Source organism: Triplophysa rosa, linkage group LG2 (genome assembly GCF_024868665.1).
Source record: "Triplophysa rosa linkage group LG2, Trosa_1v2, whole genome shotgun sequence".
Taxonomy (NCBI): domain Eukaryota; kingdom Metazoa; phylum Chordata; class Actinopteri; order Cypriniformes; family Nemacheilidae; genus Triplophysa; species Triplophysa rosa.
In genome coordinates this window covers 19,823,667-19,845,274 of record NC_079891.1, presented here as the reverse complement: position 1 = coordinate 19,845,274, position 21,608 = coordinate 19,823,667, and the positions used below count along the sequence as shown (strand labels likewise).

Below are 21,608 nucleotides of genomic sequence, written 5' to 3'. Positions count from 1 at the left end.
GATGTAACGGGACACACACCTTCCAAAAAGTTCAACCTTTGTCTCATCAGTCCACAGAATATTTGCCCAAAAGTTTTGGGGATCATCAAGATGTTTTTTTAGCAAATGTGAGACGAGCCTTTGTGTTCTTTTTGGTCAGCAGTGGTTTTCGCCTTGGAACTCTCCCATGGATGCCATTTTTGCACAGTCTCTTTCTTATTGTAGAATCATGAACACTGACCTTCACTGAAGCAAGAGAGGCCTGCAGCAGTTCTTTAGATGTTGTTCTGGGATCTTTTATGACCTCCTGGATGAGTCGTCGTTGTGCTCTTGGAGTAATTTTGGTAGGCCGGCCACTCCTGGGACGGTTTACCACTGTTCCATGCTTTCTCCATTTGTGGATAATGGCTCTCACTGTGGTTCGCTGGAGTCCCAAAGCCTTAGAAATGGCTTTTAACCCTTTCTAGACTGATATATTTCAATTACTTTGTTTCTCTTCTGTTCTTGAATTACTTTAGATCGTGGCATGATGTGTTGCTATTTGAGATCTTTTAGACTACTTCAATTTGTCAGACGGGTTCTACTTAAGTGCTTTCTTGATTCAACAGGTCTGGCGGTAATTAGGCTTGAGTGTAGCTAGTGAAATTTAACCGTTATTCAATTCATGATTTACTAAGTGGGGCAATTACTTTTTCACACAGGGTCAGAAATGTTTGGATTGTTTTTTCCCTTAATAAATGAAACCATCATTTAAAAACTGCATTTTGTATTTACTCTGGTTTTCTTTGAGTAATATAAAAATTTGCTTGATGATCTGAATCATTTAAGCATGACAAATATGCAAAAAACTAAAAATCCAGAAGGGGGAAATACTTTTTCACAGCACTGTACATTTGGCCAGCTTTGTCAAATACCACAAACTGACATAGATTTGTGGGGGTGTGGTTACACGAGGCGTTTCAGGCAGGTCTGGTTGAGCATTCGCTTTTAGATAGAATGCATCTTTTGTTCTGACAATTTTTGCAATTTTACGTGTCTAATACATGCATGGGCAACTTATAACACACCAAAGACACAGAAAAACACGTATTCGCACCATATGACCCCATTAACCTCCAGTAGACCTCTGCAAAGAATCAATAACTGTTGAGTTGATTACTGTTCAATCGCAAGCCTTAGAAAGGAACTGAATAGACTTGAAATGTACGTGGGTAAAAATGCTTCACTTGACTAAAGACACATTAGAATTTATGAGGGACAAACCCCACAACGCTTAAGGTTCACAAAAACAAACATTTATTTGTGACATTCTTCATCACAGAACCTGTCCCAGTCCATCACATAGACTCAAGACGTCATAAAAATAACATGTAAAAAACAACCATCAGAACAGTACAAAAATATACAATTATGTACAACATCATCATCAATAACAGGACAGATTTACAGGAATGAGTGTTAGCTGTCTGAATCCATGTCGCTGTCTCCTCCAACAGATCGGAATTCCTCGCTGTCTTCATCATCATCACTAAGCTGGGCCTGTGTGAGCACACTAGGCCCTCTCCTCCGCTCGTCCTCTTCTTCTTCCTCTTCGCTCATCCCGTACCCTTCTTCTCCATCCCGTTCTCCTGTTCCGGGGCTGGATGCCTGTCTTTGCATCTGACTGTCTCCATCATCATAGCTGCCATAGCTACAAGACACAGACAATGAGCGAGCATAAATTTGACAATTTAATACCATTTTCAATGGAATGACCTAATGTCAATAATCCAGATCCCTGTTGTTAGCAGACCTCAAAGAATCTTTGCTTTTTGTATGCACATGAGCTAACCTGACGTTGCTGTCCTCCATGTGTGTCTCTTCATCAGGCCCCGCCCCCTCATATGACATCATACTCTCTTCCTGTTCTAGTCCAATCCTGGTGCTCTCCTGATGACCCAGTTCGACATCACTGTCACTGCCACTTTCTGACAGCTGGATGGCTACAATAGAGGGTAAAGAGAGTTCTTGTTATATACACAGCCGATAAGTATCACTCAGACATGATGAATATCACACACAAACTTACATGAGAACGGATTGTCACCCTCCTCCTCACTGGCATCATCTTCTGCATCTGACATCAGCAGATCCTGGTAAAGAACGCTGGCCTGTGCTGGCCGGCTGGAGCCTTCGTCATAATCCTCCTCCTCTTCATCCCCATGCATAAGTCTCTGTGGCCGCATGAGGAGCTCATCGTCGTCATCTTCATCCTCATCATCAAAATCTCCCTCTTCGGCCTGAAAATACATACAACACTTAAATCTCTGACAATGTGGTGTTACTAAGTTTTGTGACGATTTGTGTGTATTTAATACCGGAGCAGGTGTTTTAGGTTTTCCATCATCATCTTCCTCAAATCCTTCAATGTCCACATCAGACTCCTCTTCACCCAATCTGCCTCTGCCATGACGACCCTACATATACAAATTTTGTTAAAAAGTTGTGCAATGCAGTGTCACAAAGAAGGATAACAATATTAGAGACTAAAACATGCAAGGTGAATGACAGATTTAAGTAAATTCAGGCCTTTGGATATGTATATATTCCTTTCAGATTCCAAAAGAAAGCCATATAATGACTGAAACTTCTGAGAGAAAAAAAGAGATGTTATGCATTTTTGTTCACCCAAAAATGAAAATTCTGTCATCATTTACTCACCCTTTTGTCATTTCAAACCTGTTTGACTTTCTTCCGCAGAACACAAAAGAAGATATTTTGAAGAAAGCTGGTAACAGAACAGCACTGGCTCCCATTCACAGCTATTGTATGGACACAAAACCAATGCAAGTGAATGGGGGCCAGTTCTGTTCGGTTACCAACTTTCTTCAAAATATCTTCTTTTGTGTTCTGCGGAAGAAAGAAAGTCAAACAGGTTTGAAATGACAAGAGGGTGAGTAAATTCAATTATTACAGATTTTTTTATTTTGGGGTAAACTTACTTCCAGGCATAATGCTGAATTAAATACAGACTTAAGAAATAGTTCACATTCAAAGTGAAAATTCTGTGATAATTTACTCACCCTATTGTCATTTTAAACCTGTGTGCAAAACACAAAATAAGATATTCTGAAAATGTGGGTAACCAAAAACTGTTGGTCCCCATTCACTTCTATTGTATGGACACAAAACGAATGCAAGTCAATGGGGACTAACGGTTTTCTGTTACCAACATTTTTCAAAATGTCTTCTGCAGAAGAAAGAAAGTCATACAAATGACAAGAGGGTGTGTAAATAATGACAGCATTTTCATTTTGAAGGTGAACTATCCCTTTAGGAGACACCACTAAGATGCATCCAGTCCTAAAATGCATACATTGAAAGCTGAATGTTAGAAAATCAAGTGAGCAGCATACAAAAAAATCTGCGTACATTAAGGAGATGAACGAGGCCTATTTTAAGGGGTCATGCCAGTCAAACAAACAGAAATGGAGAATTAAAGAGATAGAGGGAGTGAGGAGTACCTGCCCCCCTCTTTTCTCAGGGGTGGGAGGGATTAGCGTAGCCTTGGCTAACAGACTAGAATCGCCCTGCAAACTCACAGACACACTGCTCTCACACACATCAGGCTAAGACAGACAAGAAGAGAGAGAAAGAGATAGAAAGTAAGAATGTACAAGCCCCAGACACAGCAAGACAAACAGGCAGCAATCAAAGGAGAAGGGAAAGAAATGTATAGTGAGGAAATGTTATGCAGCTACACAGTACACATCAGAAGTATGCACTAGAGAGAGAGACGCATGCATTCTACTCTGTGCTCGAGTATATGCTGACATACTTCATTTCAGGCGCTATAAAATACACTTGCACACAGAACGAGTACACACCTGTGGTGTGTACGGTCCAGGGGTCAAGGGGTCTAAGCTCTCAAGATCTGCAGCGTCCAGAGCGGCTTCCTTAGCAGTAGAGATGTCCTTCTCTAGTTGAGTTAGGTGTTCATCATACTAACACAAGAAAAGCAAACAGACACACACATTAATAAAAAACCCAAACGCACACAATGGACAGCGAAGGACTCTCTGTCTCACACACACCTCTGCTAATGTTTGCTTGCAGACGTTCACGATTTCCAGAGCTGTTTTGGTATACGGGCTGTCAGGACCTGAAGGTCAAAACAACACAAAATGAATCCATGGAAAGTGAATGCATGAATCTAAACAATTGTTTAACTTTATATGCATTTCTCACCATTGTAACTGACACTGTTGGCGTGAATGAGGCTGACGTCAAAGAGAAACACTTCTCGGTTCTGATACTTGTGCTTTGAGATGTTCTACACACACACACACAGACACAATCAGTTAGATATTCTTCATTCCCCTTCATTCTTCTTTGAAGGTTCTTAAAGGTGCCATGAATTAAAACCACAATTTTAACCCGAGCTTTTGTTATATAAGAGGGAATCGTATTCACGCGAACATCATGTAAGTGTCAGAACTGAAAACGACCTTGTTACTGAGAGTACATCTGTTATTGACACCAGGCCCAGCGAACACCAGGTTCTGGAATGCACCTATCTATGACGACATTGATAGGTTGAACACCGCCTCCACAGAAAGAATATCAATGACTACTTCTCTAGCCCCGCCCACTGCTTCGCGCATGACAATTCTGAAGTAACACAAGTTGCGCGGAACCAGATAAAGCGAGCAAGCAATAAACATGCCGTTAAAGATAGCTAAATATTGTGCCATCCCTGGTTGTGGAAGAATACAGTCGCTGCATAACCTTTCTTCGGATTCCGATATTAGGAATGCGTGGTTGAAGTTTATTTTTAAAGATGTTCCAGCTCATGTGGGAAAAACATGGAGCGTTTGTTAATTTAATTTCTCCGAGGATTCCTTCGTGAACAAGGCACAGGTCGACGCTGGATTTGCGGAGAGACTAAAATTAAAAAGAAGTGCTGTGCCGTCAATATTGAATCCGATAGGAATGGCGCAGCAATCTTATGTGAGTAAAACATTTTTCACTATTGCTTTGTTAAGAGATCGCTTGATGTGCCCTGAGCATTATTCGCACAAGATTAGTATTACCTGGGGACCTCTAGTCATTTGTATTAATTGTAGAGGTTGTCTGTGATCTTAAGCCCGTGCGAATCAGGATCTCTGTGATTTGGCGGGATCATATATCATTTTTCAAGGTTTTATCCACCGTTTGCGAATAATGGAGGCTGTTTTGAAGTGTTTTGGTATTATTTCGGGTGCTGGGTGATATCCATAAGTTACCGGGAGTCTCCCGTTTGTTTATTTATCATGGAAACTCTCATGACATTTGAGACCTGCGATCGCGGTGATCTTTTTTCTGGTTATCGAACACGGGTCTCAGATGCTGACAGGTACGGTCATATATCATTAAACGCGATACAACTATAGGCTATACAAACGATACGCAAAGCTCCAACTAAGTTTACTACGCAAACTGCTATCCAATCATAGCAGTGGGCGTTTACTTCCAAGTCTTCATGGCGGAACGCCCATTCAAACCGATCGTTTGTGAAGCCGGCCTCAAAACCCGGGTAGAAAATAGCCTATTACTTATTGATTTTGATGTTTTTAAATGTAAAAACCATGCCAACGTCATAAGTAGACCTCATACAACACTATAAAACAATAAACAAGCCCAGTTCATCACACCTTTAATGTTACAGACAAACTTTTCTAACCTTGCGAAGGGTGTCCAAGTCCATAGGGTTGATGATGACCTTATAGTAATCCGGAACAAACTTCTTATTAACAGGATGATGGAAGGGCCAGGACTACAGAGACAGGAAGAGATGGAGAAAGAGCAAAAAACGTTATTTCTGCTACCTCCATATCATCCTATGATACTTTTAAAAACCTTATATATGGCAGATAACTGAGAATCACTTACATCAGGGACAGCCATCATCTTCTGAGTAACAATGTTGTCGAGAATGAATGAGAAAGCGACCTGATCGTCATCATCCAAAAGAGGATTAATGGCTTTCTCCAAACGAACCAAACGCTCTTCTTTCTGCAAAGACAGGGAAACAACAATTAGCCGTGAATTCATCTCTTAACAAATCTTTTAGTCAAATATATATCTACCTCTTTCAGTTTTTCATCACAGAGATTCAACATCATCTGAGCGACAAGGGTTAAAGGATGCTTTACACCTAAAAACACACACAGATCATCAGAACATCTTGTATGAGTAAGCCACTGTGTAAGTGTCTGTTAAATGCGTACAAAGTACCGTTGTATGTCGAACTGTTTTTAAAGATGAGCTCGACGCTTTCCCTGAACTCTTCTCGTGACGGGTACATGCGCTTGCGAACATTTTCACGTAACGTCTGCAGGTCCATGGGCCGCGTGACGATCTTGTAATAATCCTTAACCACCTTGCCGTTCACAGGAGTGTGAAACGGGTAAGTCTGCGCAAACACAATCATCAGTGATTGTTAGTGTCCGTGTTCATGTCTGCGAATGTGTGAGAGTGAGCGAACGCATCTTACATTAAGAAGATCTCTCATGTCATTGATGATGCTTTCCAGGACAGAGGAGAGCGTGACCATGGGGTCTGTCCTTCTGCGGTGGATGGACTTATGAGGACGCTGAGAAAGCATAATGAATGATCACGTTGCAATCAGTTTAACAAGGTTTACAGAGACCTGTGAAGAACTGCAGTAAGAAACACACATTCAAATGCGCTCTTACGTTCAGGTAGTCACAGTGCACGGTTGTTCCCACACGTCTTTTCTTTTTGGGAGGAAGCTGCTGCTTGGGGAACTTCAGAACCAGAGATTTTCTCCGTACTTCATCAGCACTAAATAACAAAAATACACAGATTAACATTCATAACAAAGTCACAATTGCTTGCTGCGCAGCTTGGTCAGTGTATGACATCAAAGCAAGCAACGCGAGATCAACGCGAACACTGCCTATGTTAATAAATATGAAGAGACGCCATTTGGTGCTGCGCGATGATGACAGCCTGACCACAAAAGCACTGAAGATACGACTGGCAGAAGAAATTGACAAGAGCTGGGAATTGACGGGAAATCTCGCGACCAACATTTATACACAAGATGCTGTCTTAGACCCACGTTTTAAGAGCTTGTCATTCCTTGACACTGACAAACGAGAAGATGCATACTCCACAGTGTCAGATATGGCAGAAAGTTTATCTACAGAAGCTGCGCAATAAAGGGATCATGACAGCATTAGTACTACAGAGGAGGATGAGCTCGCACCAAAAAAGAAAACTCAGGCCGAGATATCCATGCTGATGACCATTTATGAGGAGCATGCAGGTTGATTCGGGACCGTTGACATGGTTGCAAAAAAATGAACGATATCCAAAGCTCGCTAAAGCAACTAAACGCATGCACTGTATCCCCTCCACATCCACACCATCAGAGCGCATCTATTCGAAGGCCGGCTTCATTGTGAACAAGTCAAGAAGCTCACTTCTCCAACAATGTGGACAAGCTGGTGTTCCTGTCGCATAATATAAAAAAAAAATATCGGATGGAAAAACAGTGACGCAAGTTAGCTTAATTTCCCCTTTTTGTAGTGTTTCTGTTTGCTATCTGTTTTTTATTTTTATTTATTCGATTTTAATATAGAGGTTGTTTTTATTCTGTTTGGAAACTTCAGACTGATTTTTCTATTCGTTGTTTCAGGTCAAGACTCATCCGTCGGCTTTATATGGCAGTTTGCGCTGATATTTTTCTTGAATGTTTCCATTTGATTTGTATTCGTTTTGTTTAAATGATTTGCTCCAAGTTTTGTTTAAAATATATTTGTTCTAAACCATTTAAGCAAAGAACTTTTAGGCTTTTTATTTGTTTGCCTTGTTTTGTACAAAAGCGTATTTGTTTGTAGCCTGTTGTTTTTTCATTCTAAGGTTTGGCGTTTGCTGCGTTTATTCGTTCGTTCGTTTTCGTTAATTTCCCACTTCAATAATATTTTTCAGTTTATTTTTATGCCAAAAAGTGTTAAGTGTTTTTGCTATTTATTATTTATTTTGTTTGCCTTGCTTTTCACAAAGTTGTTTATGACTTGTCCTAGGCCTGTTTTTTTCTTTTATTATTTACTTTATTTTTACTTTTTACTCTTTTTCTACTCAATATTTTATTTTGTACTAATATTTCAAAGAGTTGCCGTTTGCGGACTTTATAAATAGTCATGAATTTGTGCTTAAAAAAAAATAGTGAAGGCAAGAAATATTAAAATCAATAGTTTTGTTTTCAGTTTTATTTTAGCTTTATGAATACTGTAATATCTTATAGTAATTTTTTTCCTTTACTTTTTTACTTATTGATTTTTTTACGTTGCTGTATTTTATTTTTTATTTATTCTCAGTTAATAATTTTAGTGCCTCAACTTTAACTTGTTTCAGTTTATTGCTGATGCATTTCGAAGTTTGCTTAGTTTAAGTTTTCAAACAATATTTAGGCCAATATTTTCTTGAATTTATTTTTGATTTCAATAAACAGAAATGGTTTTGAAACCATTTCAGTTTATTGGTTTTAGTTTTACTAAACTATAACAACTTTGTAATAAATTACAGTTTTACCCAATTTTTAATAAATAACCAAGATTGTAGTTTAGAAACAAGCCCATAGACATACTATGTGTGCATTACCTTTCAATGAGCTGCTTTCCAAGCACAATCTTAGTTCCTTCTACTTTAATAAGCTCTTCATTGTCGTTGTGGATCACAGTCTTCTCCAGTTCCTCTTCCTGCTCCTCTGTCATAGCCACAGGGTTAGAGGGTGGGGCATTGGTTTGGTAGTACAACGGGCAAAACTTATTGGTTCTCATGTGGCCAATCGCACCACACGCTCCACATTTCAGCTGGGGATGAAAAAAGTATTAAATCTTGGAATTACTATGCGTAGGCAAATATCGGAAATATTCTGTTTCAATCAAAGCAAGCGTGAACATCAGTGATGAAGTTCAGATCATGCTTTTGTACCTTCAGATCTGGTCGTTCTTTGGCCTTCTTGGTCTTTTTCTCAGGTGGACCTTTAAATCTATCTTTCTCTTGGTTTCGTTTAAGCCGTCGCAGTTGCTCCTGAATTCTTCTTCGTTCTTTTCTCATCTCCTCTCTGTGCTGCTCGTCGAACAACGCAAACTTACGGCTGCATATGCGACAAAAACACAATGAAAACACCATTTTGCTGATGCACCCACTACAAAAACAGACACTTACATGAAGTCTTCATCTTTCGTGTTGCGGATGCGTAAGTAAGCGTCGATGACGGCAGGTTTGCGTACAGTCTCGCAACGCACATACTCCTTGCCGTCCTCGTCGCAAAACGTGCGATAAATCTTCAACCTTCGTCCTGTTGCAGAGTTCAAGCTGGTGACAGAGGATGCATCGTCATCTTTGTGAGAGCTTGTGGAGAGGGCACTCGCTACAACACACAAACACACAGAGATATTAGACAAAGTTATAGCTCTAGCGATAGATAGTCTCTCACACACACACAAACGTACAGCCTTTGCGTCGTTCCTTGCGGCCCTTCTCTTTTTCGCTATCTTCTCCCATCAGCATCCGCTGCAGTTCTTTTCTCTCCTGTTCCTCTCTCTCTCTGCTCAGCTGAGAGCTGGTCTTCTTATTCTGCAGCATATTCTCAATGTTCTTGCCCATCTCTTCAAAATCACTGTCCTCTGCTGAGCTGCTGTCTGTGTCCGTGGACAAAACCTCGGTGGACTCCAACACCCTACAACACATACACTGTGTCAACTGAGATCAAAACTAAATTGGTGGGATGTTGCAGAACCCCGCTATGTTCTCAGACGTTCTCACTTGTTCTGCAGGTCAAAGATCCTCTGGCACTCCTCTTTGTAACGTTCTTGATGCTCTGCTACAGAGAACCGAGACCCACGAGCAAATTTGCTCATAGGCCCCTCCCCTGAACGAGCCTGTTCGGTAGACATGGTCCTCACCACGTCTATGACTTCCCAACGAGAAAGTTTCTTTATCTAAGTACAAGCATTCATGTTAGAACAAAACGTTCTAAACAGCCAATTTTGTTTATTTGGTTGTGAAATGGCCAGTGTCACACCTCTTCCTCAGGAACCCCAAACTTTCGGAGCAACTGTTTGGCATTTTTGAGGGACAGTCGTCTCAGATCAGCGTCAGTCCCTGTTACAGTCTTCTTTACTGGTTGGGGCTCTCGATCATCCTAAGAAATTTTTTAAAAAGCGTGTGACAAACGTATGAGTGGTAAAATATTTATATTTGTTAGCAAGCTGTTTAATAGGCAGGAGCTCTGCTGAATGGTCGTGAGGTACGTACCTTCTGTTGTGTTGGTTTATTAGGGACTTTAACATAAGAGAATCCTTCTCCACAGCCGGTGGGGTCAGCGACCCCCGTGACCTCCAGTAGACACTTCCCCTTCATTGCTGCAATGAACGCACGTGTTGTGTTCCAAGGGGCGGTGCGAACCTGAACATACAGAAGACCACAAACAAACATCAACATAAGTGAACAATGGAAGCAGACTTTCTACATCTTGAAAGCACCACAGCTATTGAGTATACAAATGTTTTTTAAGTTTAACATCTAATGCAAATAGCCAAAAGCGTAATAATTACTGTACACACATAAGTTTATTTCGGGATTGTTATAGGATCATGAGTGTTAGTCTCACACAATACAATATGCATGATGCCCCTGGAAGCAATATTAAAATGTACTCGATGTTAAACTCTGACCTCATCATCAATCTTCAACTGGAATTCTTCCTCATTTTCCTCATCGGGTGCAAAGAAGGACTTCTCACCGTACCCAGCATCCTGCGAGAAAGCCATAATGCATCTGTGAGTAAACGGCAAACACTATAAAAAGGATAAGAATAATGTGTGCATGCATGCATCTTTGTTAACCTTTAGTCTCTGTTCTGCCACCAGCATACTGTAGTAGGCACAGCACAGCTCTGGCGAGACCATTGCTCTGATCTCCTCTTCGGTCGGAAGCCGAAAATCAGGCTTCAACACCCACCAATTAGAGTCCATGCCTGTAAGAACAATCATGAGTATTACACAACTTGAAGAATACTCAGAGAGCTTAGTAATGTGACTGGATTTCTAGAAATTATGGTTTAATCATGGTAAGGAAAATATAACATGTTCTTCTTGGATTGTAAACAACACAATTTTTATTTCTGTGCGAACTATTCCTTTAACTGTTTATGCATAGATTTATAGATTATGTGCAGAGATAAAATAACTTTTTCTTTCTTTTTTGCAATGTCATGTATGGCACAATGATGCGTTTGGTGGTACTCCTGTAACACAACTTCCTGTTCCTGCTCTACCTCTCCTTTACAAGAACCTGGCCTTTCTGCATCTGCCACCTCCCCTGTCTGACAAAACACACACAGATGGTCTGCAAACAATTTCTCTGGGTTCTTCTGTTCTCTCCTTCAGTGTACACTTCACAATCCATGAAAACAAATGTTGTTTTCACGACTTAAGATTTTTTAAAGGCTTTTAGGACTTAAGATGATGTGTGCAATTTCACCTGTGCGTTTAAAGTCAGCACAGAGTTTCAAGCGTTTGCGGATGCTGCTCTCAGAGTGAGAGGGAAACGCCTTCTTTATGTCCTCCATACGAATGCGACGAGGACGATCTTTACTCTTCCAGAACAGACGATAGATGAACACCTACAGAAGGTAAGAAAATGAGAGAACACCGGGGTCTTGCCCTTTCTTATAATTCCTCCATCCAGCCTTAAACCCTTCTACAAACCGATAATTCCTCTTAAAAATCAAAGTAATACAGGAAGGAAGGGGTGGCTGCTAGCATTACCTGGAGAAAGTCTCGGATGTGGGTGTTGGCCCGTTTAGAGTTGGGCCCTGGCACCTCAATAAGAGGACACTCCTGTCCCACAACAAATATATCCACAAGCTCTCGGATGAAATAGCCCTGTCGCAGTCGAATAATCAGGAAATCCGTCTCAGGCATCTTATGTAGGTAGACGGGAGCTCTGAACAAGTTATTTTCAAAAGCCTGTGACACAAACAAAAAAAATGCAACATTTATTATTAATAAATTAATCTGAATTAATCCAAATTTAACGACTTGATATGATGTAGAGTTTGTTGTGGCAGATGTAGTGTGAAAATGTGCATTACCTGCAGTAGTTGCCCAGGGTGCAAAGATCCGAGAAATGGTGATGTGTGACAGTAAACTGTCTCTCCATATTTACAGTCAGGTGCTCCTGGGTCTTTACCTGGTTTCTACAGATAAAAAAAATTTGAACAGTTCTCCACAGAATTAAAACCAAATACTGTCTAAATCTTCAATGTATTACACCTTACTGGCTTTAAAGGAACAGTTCAACCAACAATGAAAATGATGTCATCATTTACTCACGCTCGAGTTGTTCCAAATCTGTATAAATTTCTTTGTTCTGATGAACACAGAGAGAGAGATTTGGAAGAATGCTTGCAACCAAACAGTTCTTGGACCCCATTGACTACCATAGAAGAGAAAGTTTCTTTGTAAATTTCTTTGTTCTGCTGAACACAAAAGAAGATATTTTGAAGAATGTAGCAAAGCAAACAGCTCTGGGGGACTTTTGACTACCATTGTCATTTTTTCTTCTATAGTAGTCAATGGTGGCCAAGAACTGTTTGATTACAAACATTCTTCCAAATATAGTTCTCTGTGTTCATCAGAACATCGAAATTTATACAGAATTGGGACAACTCGAGGGTGAGTAAATGATGACAGAATTTTTATTTCTGTGTGAACTTTCCCTTCAACAGCTCAGGACTGATATGTGTGCAACTTGCAACTTACTCTTTTATAGTAGTTTTTGATCTTGCTCGCCATGCCAACTTGCATGAGAAGAGGGGGATTTTCCTCACTATATTCAGCCAAAATCAAGTCTCCATCTTTCCCTGTCAGATCCTGCGCCGTGCGCATGAAGAACATGTCCCCTCCGCCTGATGCCTGCCTCTCCTGCTCTCGCATCTGAGAGAATTAAATACAAGACAAATGCAGCATGAGAATGAATGTTATGTTCAACACATTATTGTAGATTATTACACATACTCAATTTTTCACAAGTAAACAGACGGCATTAGTGTACCTTAGCCTTCTTCTTGATGTGTTTGAGTAGGGGCTGGACTTGGTGCGGACCAGGCTGAGAAAGAGCTCCAAATGAGTACTTCTTCAAGGACGGTCGATGGAATTGACGTAGCTTCATGGGCCCCATGTGAGTGGGGAAAAATGGCTGTCTCAACTCCACAGAAGGAATGGAGTGCTGACAGAAAAATAAGAATTTAGACAAAATGCTAGAAGTTATAGTCTCTTTTCCGTTTTATTACAACACAGGCGTATATGCATTGTACGTGTCCCCAACCTGGATGATGTTTCCTCCAAAGGTGCCCCTAAGCCCTTGTTGTTTGGGGTAGTAGAACTCATCATTGGACAGATTCCAGGGATCTTTAACCTCTGGCTGGGACATATTCTACAGCAGATAGAAAAAAAAAAAAGAGTAGACTTCACATCTCCTGTCCACATCTCTGGCTTGTTGCTTTTTCTCCATCACCTGTCTCTTTTTATCTCACCTGTTGAGGTTCATCTTTGATGACACCAGTCTTTCCAAGCAGAATACGACTTTTTTTCAGGGCTGTCTCTTTCTTGTTTTCTTTGGAGGGTGAATTAGAGGACCGCTGCTCTTTTTCATCAGGGATTTCTACAAACATGAACCAATGACAGTTGTTAGGATTCATTTGAGGGGGAGGAATGGGGTGTACCTCTGGGTTCTGTTTACACTTTTCAAGATAAATCATAGAAATACAGTAATAAAGCTTAAGTGTGCAACTTCTCTGCCACTAGTGTCAGCAAACATATCTGCAAAAATATTTTATAGTCACAATGTTTACAATTATAAAGGAAATCAACTTACATATTACTTAATTATTGTTGTATATTAAGTTAACAAAAATGTTTAAGCAGTTATAAAAGTTTAAACACTATACCCAGTATGATGTTTTCATCATTAGGGTTAAGGGTGAGAATGGGAGGAGAAGGCAGAAGGTCCATGTTCTGGTCATCCCAGATTATGTTGTCTTCCCACCGGCCATACACAAGCTCCTCATTATCAATCGGAAATATAGAGAACCAGGGGTTGTCATCCTCGTGAGAAACTGTATGAAAATATACAAATACATACAAATAAACACACAATCTAAACTGAGTCTCTCCAGTTATGCATATTAAAGATTTAAACCTCTTCACTAAAAGTGAATAATGGTCGTACTTTGATGATCGTGGTTATGCTTGTCTCTCTTGGAGCCTGTTATGGATGGAGTTTTTACTAAAGGGGGAGGGGTTGGTGGCACCAACTGAGAATTACTGCGACTTAGACCTAGAAAAGACACACACGCACATTCTATTTAGACGAAGACCAGAAAAACACCAGGAATATTAACATGTGTATAAATACATGTTTGATTAACAGTGTGACTAACACTGTGTCACAATTATAAATGTGTTAAGTGCACTCGTGTGTTTTTGACTGCATTATGGCCGAGTTCTCTCACCCTGCTGAGCATTGTATGCATTGGCGTTACGGGTCATACTAGTGGGCAGCCACCCAGCTAGACTTGCACGTTGGGTCTTGGTGCCTTTGTGTTTCACATCCTCTCCATTCCAGATGATGTCATCCTCCCACTGCAGCTGGGTCACCATTAAAAACAACTCATCCTGTACTTTTGAGTCCTCATCCTCCTTCAAACATATAAAAACACGTTAACTATGACTTGATCTGAACTCAATTATATAATTATAATTCTTATTATTTATGGTTGCATAATGTTGTAATGTTTATATATTTTAACAACAGGAGTGAACTAAGAGTGAAAGATAATACATAAAAATAATCTTTTTAGTGCACTTGCACTTGAGTTCACAGACCTCAGTATGTGTTTCCATATTTGGTTCCTGTTCACTGACTGGTTCCGATGCTTGTGTATTTGTTGTCATTTTTGCTGCTGCGTCAGTACTGTCCTGCTTTTGGTCATCTTTGAGTTTAAATCCATAATGAAAGCCACCGCCATCCTCTGTGACACCAAGCATGTCATACCAAAGCTGAGCTGGACCGTAACGCCACTCCGCTACCCTTGGCCTCACCTCAGACACCTTGTCACCTTCACCAGACACCTGCATAAACTTTGACTCCACTGGAGCCATCATGGTGATCTACAGAGTAAAAAGCACACGCAACACATGTTTATCCCCTCATTTCATCCAAAAGTGTATTCTTTTTCTGCTGTGGATCAGTGAATTACCTCATCATCAGAAAGACATTGCTCTGGTGGGGGAGGAGGTGCATATTCGTAGTCCCATCCTGATTTTTTCTTAGCACCTCCTTCGGGTGGGTTTGATTCGTTGTCACCTGTGGCTGTGTCTGAGTGTGGTTCTCTCTGCTTTCGTTTGCGTTTCCGGCGTGCACTGCGCCACACAGACGGCATGTTTTTACCAGGACCAAACAACCGCAAAAAACGCAAAACCTGGGGGATGAGAGAGAATAAAATCAAACATAAGAATAAAACAAATGCGTAATGTCAGTGGGTTCAGAAATGTAATAAAGTATGTTTTGAATATCACTCAGGAAAGATTTTGTGCATTTCAGTCACCTTGCCAGGTCGGAACTCAGGGAAGAGTTGTGTGACTCCTGGAAGAGCTTTAGCAGCATCTTTCTGCATGATGCCTGCAAGAGGGAGGGTTAGACACTTCTGTCCTCCTGTCCCTGAACCCTGAGATGGTCGATCGCTCTCGCTCTCACTGTCTGATGAGCTGCTGAAGTCGACTTTATCACCCACAGATGATGGAGCGATGATAGAAGGCAGGATGATACCATCACCCTCATCACTCACTGAACAGAGAAAGTGTAGACAAAAGACAATAAATCAAAGTTACAATAATCAGAAAAAAATTAGACTCTGCATAATAGTCATAAATAAATCTTTTATTATTTATAAACGGATTCATCAGTAAAACAATACGGTCTTATTTACCACCACTGCTGTTCAGAGCAGGTGTGTCCTCTTTCTTGGCAGGAATTGACTGGCTTGGGGGTGGGGGAGGTGGCATGAGTTTGGCATCAACATCTTCACAATCAGCATCATAGTCATCCTCTTCATCTGCACACAAAAACACACGCACATCATTAAAGTTTTAAGCGTGTCTGTGTATACATCAGTGTTTTTAGCAACATTTATGCTTGTTTACCTGTTCTCCGTACTGGCTGCAGGTTACCCATGGCCTGTCTGTATCTGCGGGTTTCATCTTCTGCAACTTCGCTGATATCTGAATAATCGACGGCATCGTCTGTGCTCCTTACCCATCCTGCATACAAACACAAATAGTGCATAAAGTTAAATCGGGGTTTCTAAATATCCAAAAACTCAAGCTAAACTTTCAGCACTTGGTAAAGTATGACGAGTGATTTTTTCGAAATACACTAAAACAGACCCTCCGCATCAGTGTTGCTCTGGTCTCCCTCGTGGTCAGCTGTGTCCTCCTCACTGGCTGTGATCTCTGTTATGAGGGAACCCAAACCCAGAGACCCCAGGCCAGCCAGGTGCTTCTTTGACTCCTGAAAAAGGGAAGAAGCCGTTAAATGTACAATATAAGGTTTGTTTTTCCTCTTCAGACTTTTTTTTAAAATTTATCTCACGGTGTCAAGCACACTATCGTCCTCCAGCTGTCCATTCTCATTGATGTTGCCAAACAGAAACCCTGTCAGGTGGAAAGGGCGGTCCTGATCCTCATCGCTGTCCGAGTCTGACATTCTAATCATGAAAATAGGGTAAATAGATAAATCCATGAAGCAACCAAAATATGAGGATATTATATCATACTGCCACAGATATGCCAGTAGAAGTATAGACATTTATCCAAAGCAACTAGTTATTTCAGTAAATGACAGTGGAAGCAACTTGGGGAGATATTTTATGAATAGTGCTTTAAGGTATCAGTCCACAGTCTTTACCAAAGCAAACTCATATGATCAAACATTTAAATAACCTTTACCACATAAGTAATAAATAGCTAGTTAGTAACTGTAAAATGATGTTAAACGTACTAAATGCAAACATATCCAGTAGATAAGAAATGTCAACTATGCAACAATACAGCACGGCAACACAGATTTAATTGTAGAAGCTAAAAAAGTATCATTTACTTTCAGTAGTCAGTAATTTATATGAGAACGGGTTGTTTACACTTTCCTTCACACACGTTTTTTTTCTCCTGCCTCATCATCATTCTCTGTTTTTAATCTCACGCCCACTTTGGACAGTGTTATGAATTTTAAATGCGCGTACCTGTTATTAGCCTCTGGAAGGCCTTTGATCCTCGGGCTCGAGTGAGCGGTTGACCGAATGAACGGCTTCCTGACCCGGACTGATTAGATGTTAGCTATGCTTGCGCATAGCAGTCATGCGAATGCACGTGTTCAAGAGTCCGATACGTAACTTTAGTCTGGTTAGTAGATGGATTATAATAAGACAAAATGTTTTACAAATGAATGAATCGTTTCTGCTGCAAGCGCGGGTAGATGCCGCTGTTTGTGTTTCTGTTTGTGTGTGTGCGCGGATCACCTCCGGTTTGCAGGTCTCCCCCTGTAGGTGTATAGATGTAATAGCAGCGTCACACCGACAGCGTTCTCTCTGGTTGTAGTGGTGGACCACACATTTAATATTTACTAGAAAATTCTGTTCAGAATAATTTGCTATGGTGATCAAATGTTGCTCCATTAGCTGAATTAAAATTGAACAATGTGGTGTTCTATAATACAATTTATTTCAGTTAGGATATACCATGGTAAAGTTTTATTACTAAATTATTACTCCATGGTATTTTGTAGTATCTTTATAGTAAATTAGTAAAATACCACAGTTACTGAAATGCTTTCTTCATGGTACACTTTATAATGCCAGAGCACTTTCTTGTCACAACACGCTGTCCCAAAGTAAATGTCAAACATTCAGGTCTAAACATTAGATCATTACTCTATGAACAATGCCTTACCACAAATACACAAACAGCTGACACTTTTGTTTATCTATGAAAGCATTGTAAAGATTCTCAGTGAGATGCAGCTGTTGTTTCTTTACCCAACTTGTTCTCTTTCGTTCCCTCCTTTTCTCCCCCATTACATTCATATGCACATCAACACGCATGTTCTAATATAATATTAAAGAACATGAATCAACCATTCCATTTGACTGTAAAACTGGTTTATTTTGTCATGCAATTGGAGGTATATATTTAAAAATAAAGACAATTTTAAGAAGTAAAAACAGCTTTAATACAAAAACAAATTGAGCGCATTTTTGGTGTATTATTAGTGTCACAAAAGTGGCTGAGAAAGCAGCCTTTGGTTGAAAAAAAAACACTGTTTATAATACAAAAGGTACTAGACATTCAATATATAAAATGCAAATGTGGACCCAACTGAAGCCTAAACCTCATGAAAGGTATAGGACAAAGAGCTTACATCCTCCTTCACCTGTTCTTAATGGGGCACTTCATTTGAGTGGATCAACATTCATGTAAAATATAACATTATACAAATATTAGTGGCACTTTAGCTTCGGGGTTGTAAATTCTGAGGATTAAGGGAAAAGCCTCCAAATACAGAAAGATCTTCATTTTTCCTCAAGAGTGTCGAAACAGCATATATACCTTCATTTGCAGCTACGTAAGGAGGCAGGTTAGCTGTGAACTAACATAGCCCTCATACAGTATTCCAGCACTAAATGTTTGTGAGCTGGCACCAAAGTAGCACCCTAGATGAAATGAGCAGAGGAGTTGTGAGTTGTAAAAGGAGGAGCCAAGCTCGGGCTAAGCCGCTAAAGGCACACTGGGTTTACACAGCACTACTTGATTTAAAAGCCAATCAATCAAACAGAGATCATTAACAACTCACAATAAAGGCATGGCTGGCATTGATGGTTCAATCTGTCTGTACTGATGTGCTGAAGGAGAATCAAGACCACCAGACACATTAGACTGAGTTCACGCTTTGGTGCATGGAATATCCTCTGAGCATTACCTAAAAATCTTTTTGCTGTCTGCATATGCTGGATTTAAGGCATTATAAGAAGGCAAAAGTCAAATCCACCCCACTGCCTATTTCTGCTGGACTTCAGATTTCAACACTGTAGTCCTGTAGTTACATCCTAGGTGATATGTATAAAGTTTAAACACGAATACACAAACACACAGTATCAGTTTCAAGCTCTCTCATTAACAGTCTATGCACCCATTGCTATCTGTAGTGTAGAGATATACAAACATAAAGTGGTAGCAACACACACTTGCAGAGTCAAATCAACAAGATGATCACATTACAAACTTACATTCCACCCATCATAAAAACTCACTGACTTTCTCAGACACACACACACACACACACCTTCCTGCAGTTATAAGAGCACACATTTTTTGGTGTGCTTCTTGGCATTTGGGTAGAGAACAGCCCTGACTGCTTCGTTGAAAACCTCTCTGACTCCCTCCTGCAGAAGAGCTGAGCACTCCAGATACCGAACCGCACCGATGCTGCGAGCTAGAGCGCTGCCCTGCTGGGGAGTCGTTGGACTCATTCCCTGCTCCTTAAGCTTCTCCAGGGTCTCCTTGTCTGCCCGGAGGTCTCTCTTAGTGCCCACCAACAGCACAGGCACACCCGGACAGTGGTGGCACACCTCTGGGTGCCATTTATGCCTAACGTTGGCGTGAGAAGAAGGACTGGTCACAGAGAAACAGATGATAAACACGTGCGTTTGTGGGTAGGAGAGGGTTCGCAGGCGGTCGTACTCCTCCTGACCGGCCGTGTCCCACAGGTTGAGGCTCACGGCACGGCCGTCCACGCAGGTCTGAGTGCTGTAGTTGTCAAACACCGTAGGAATGTATTCATCTGGGAAGGCGTTGGTGGTGTAGGAGATCAACAGGCAGGTCTTTCCTACTGCGCCATCACCGACGACAACACACTTTATGGTCTGCATTTTGCTGTCTAGCACAGGGGTCCCTAAAAGAGAGAGAGTTCAAAACCCATTAAATATCTACCAACCTACAACTACAGAAAATCAAGTAAAAGCCAAACAGCAGTTCTAAGCAGGCAATTCCCTGAATATTAGAGTTTGTCCATGCATTAATAGATTGCTAGCAATCATTACTGTATCATATCAATACGCCCCAAGCCAGAAAGAACCAAAACAATGTAATACATCTGTTCAGCTAGTATGTTAGCAGCCAGATCCGCCGTATTACAGGCAGCCGTTATGGGATACAGTGCGGCAGCACCACATAATCTTAACAGATTTGGCCAAAACAGTATTTTTAAAGAAAAACTCACTGCGTTTGGGTGGTCTGAGGGGCTGAATCAGTGTTTGCTTTTAGCAGCTCAAGTTTCCATCATCGCAGCGGCAGAGGCTCTTTGCTAACCAACTAGCGGATGAGGCTCACATAAATCAGTTATTAAACATAGCAAACACACGTAACTACACGTAACGAACGTACAAACCAAGAACGCACATGAAAAACATCAAGACAATGTTCAAATAAACATGAGGTAAAGTAAATAAAACAAAATCTAAAATGTGACTCGAACTCCTTTTCTCTCACTGGCTCATTCTTCAACTACGGGCAAAGGACGATATTTTTGAGGTACACGCCCATGTCGCAAAGGACTGTGGGAAGTGTAGGGTAGTTTTAGAGTAATTATACAATGCTGGAACTTCAATTATTTTGGTTGGTGGTATTATTTTTCTGTTTGATTGCACAAAAATTATTAGAAATGTCTATATTTTATAAAATGCCACAAAACCACTGTCTCCCTCTGGACCCATCTGGGGGGGGGGTTTGAGAAGTTTGAGAACTGCACTAGCTCACCACAGAAGCTTACATATTTTGCTCCTTGGTGTAAACCGTCTATGGTGTAAACAGACAGTTAAAAATGTGCAAACTTCACACAGCTATGAATTTTAACTTGAGAACAATTCCATAATGCTTTTGTTTAGCATCTGTATATAGCCTAATGTTATTCAACTTTTATATTTGAGATAAATGTATAGTTTAGTACAGAGTTGTGATTAGTACTTAAATTGCTGGAATAATTTAAAACAAAAGACAACCAAATTCATGTTTACACAGACTAAAATGCAATAAATTACTTCAGATATGTATATATGACAATATGACACATGTAAACATTGCATATATAAGTTATTTCTTATAAGCAGGTGTTTCAGAATGCTGACCATCCTACCATCCTTATCATCTAGATATAAATTCCCCCAGACTGTAGTCTTTTAATGTCCCATATTGCCCAAATTACGTAAAATTTCACCTGCGTTCTCATGCTAGAAAATATCAATCAGCAGGTAAAATCAAAGTGAAACTTAAGTAAACCAATAAGGTAACTTATTTCATGTGTGTCCTACTCTGAATGCAATCTGAATTACAATTGTGTTTGTTTTGTAAAGTTTTACAACTGAGTTTAACAACTAAACGAAGTGTCTGTAATGCATTGGGAAAATCTTTTCTAATGAAAACTGAATATTTTTTTAAAATGTAGTTCCGGTCAGCCTAGCA

General features: G+C 40.4%; 2 protein-coding genes across 3 annotated transcripts; both read right to left on the bottom strand.

The window, feature by feature from the left end:
- Window positions 1–1,252: 1,252 nt before the first annotated feature.
- On the bottom strand, window positions 1,253–17,627 carry taf1 (TAF1 RNA polymerase II, TATA box binding protein (TBP)-associated factor). 2 transcript variants are annotated; one of them, XM_057355815.1, is made up of 41 exons: window positions 17,339–17,627; window positions 16,690–16,804; window positions 16,485–16,608; window positions 16,242–16,358; window positions 16,028–16,153; window positions 15,647–15,885; window positions 15,299–15,520; window positions 14,925–15,209; window positions 14,552–14,738; window positions 14,269–14,376; window positions 13,988–14,155; window positions 13,574–13,701; window positions 13,366–13,473; window positions 13,093–13,266; window positions 12,801–12,974; window positions 12,131–12,235; window positions 11,805–12,005; window positions 11,518–11,659; window positions 10,881–11,011; window positions 10,710–10,790; window positions 10,291–10,440; window positions 10,058–10,177; window positions 9,799–9,974; window positions 9,486–9,712; window positions 9,199–9,403; window positions 8,962–9,127; window positions 8,629–8,840; window positions 6,696–6,804; window positions 6,494–6,592; window positions 6,235–6,412; window positions 6,087–6,154; window positions 5,890–6,012; window positions 5,681–5,773; window positions 4,207–4,291; window positions 4,053–4,120; window positions 3,846–3,962; window positions 3,483–3,587; window positions 2,337–2,435; window positions 2,048–2,258; window positions 1,811–1,961; window positions 1,253–1,669 (listed from the first exon to the last, which is right to left on the bottom strand). In XM_057355815.1, exons 2-41 carry the CDS (start codon window positions 16,801–16,803, stop codon window positions 1,438–1,440), a joined length of 5,928 nt encoding a protein of 1,975 aa, XP_057211798.1. In that variant the 5' UTR covers window position 16,804; window positions 17,339–17,627; the 3' UTR covers window positions 1,253–1,437. The 2 variants fall into 2 exon arrangements, with proteins under 2 accessions (XP_057211798.1, XP_057211807.1); XM_057355824.1 differs by lacking the exon at window positions 3,483–3,587.
- A 618-nt stretch (window positions 17,628–18,245) lies between these two features.
- On the bottom strand, window positions 18,246–20,672 carry rhogc (ras homolog gene family, member Gc). The gene is made up of 2 exons (XM_057355834.1): window positions 20,371–20,672; window positions 18,246–20,043 (listed from the first exon to the last, which is right to left on the bottom strand). Exon 2 carries the CDS (start codon window positions 20,018–20,020, stop codon window positions 19,445–19,447), a length of 576 nt encoding a protein of 191 aa, XP_057211817.1. The 5' UTR covers window positions 20,021–20,043; window positions 20,371–20,672; the 3' UTR covers window positions 18,246–19,444.
- Window positions 20,673–21,608: the final 936 nt, after the last annotated feature.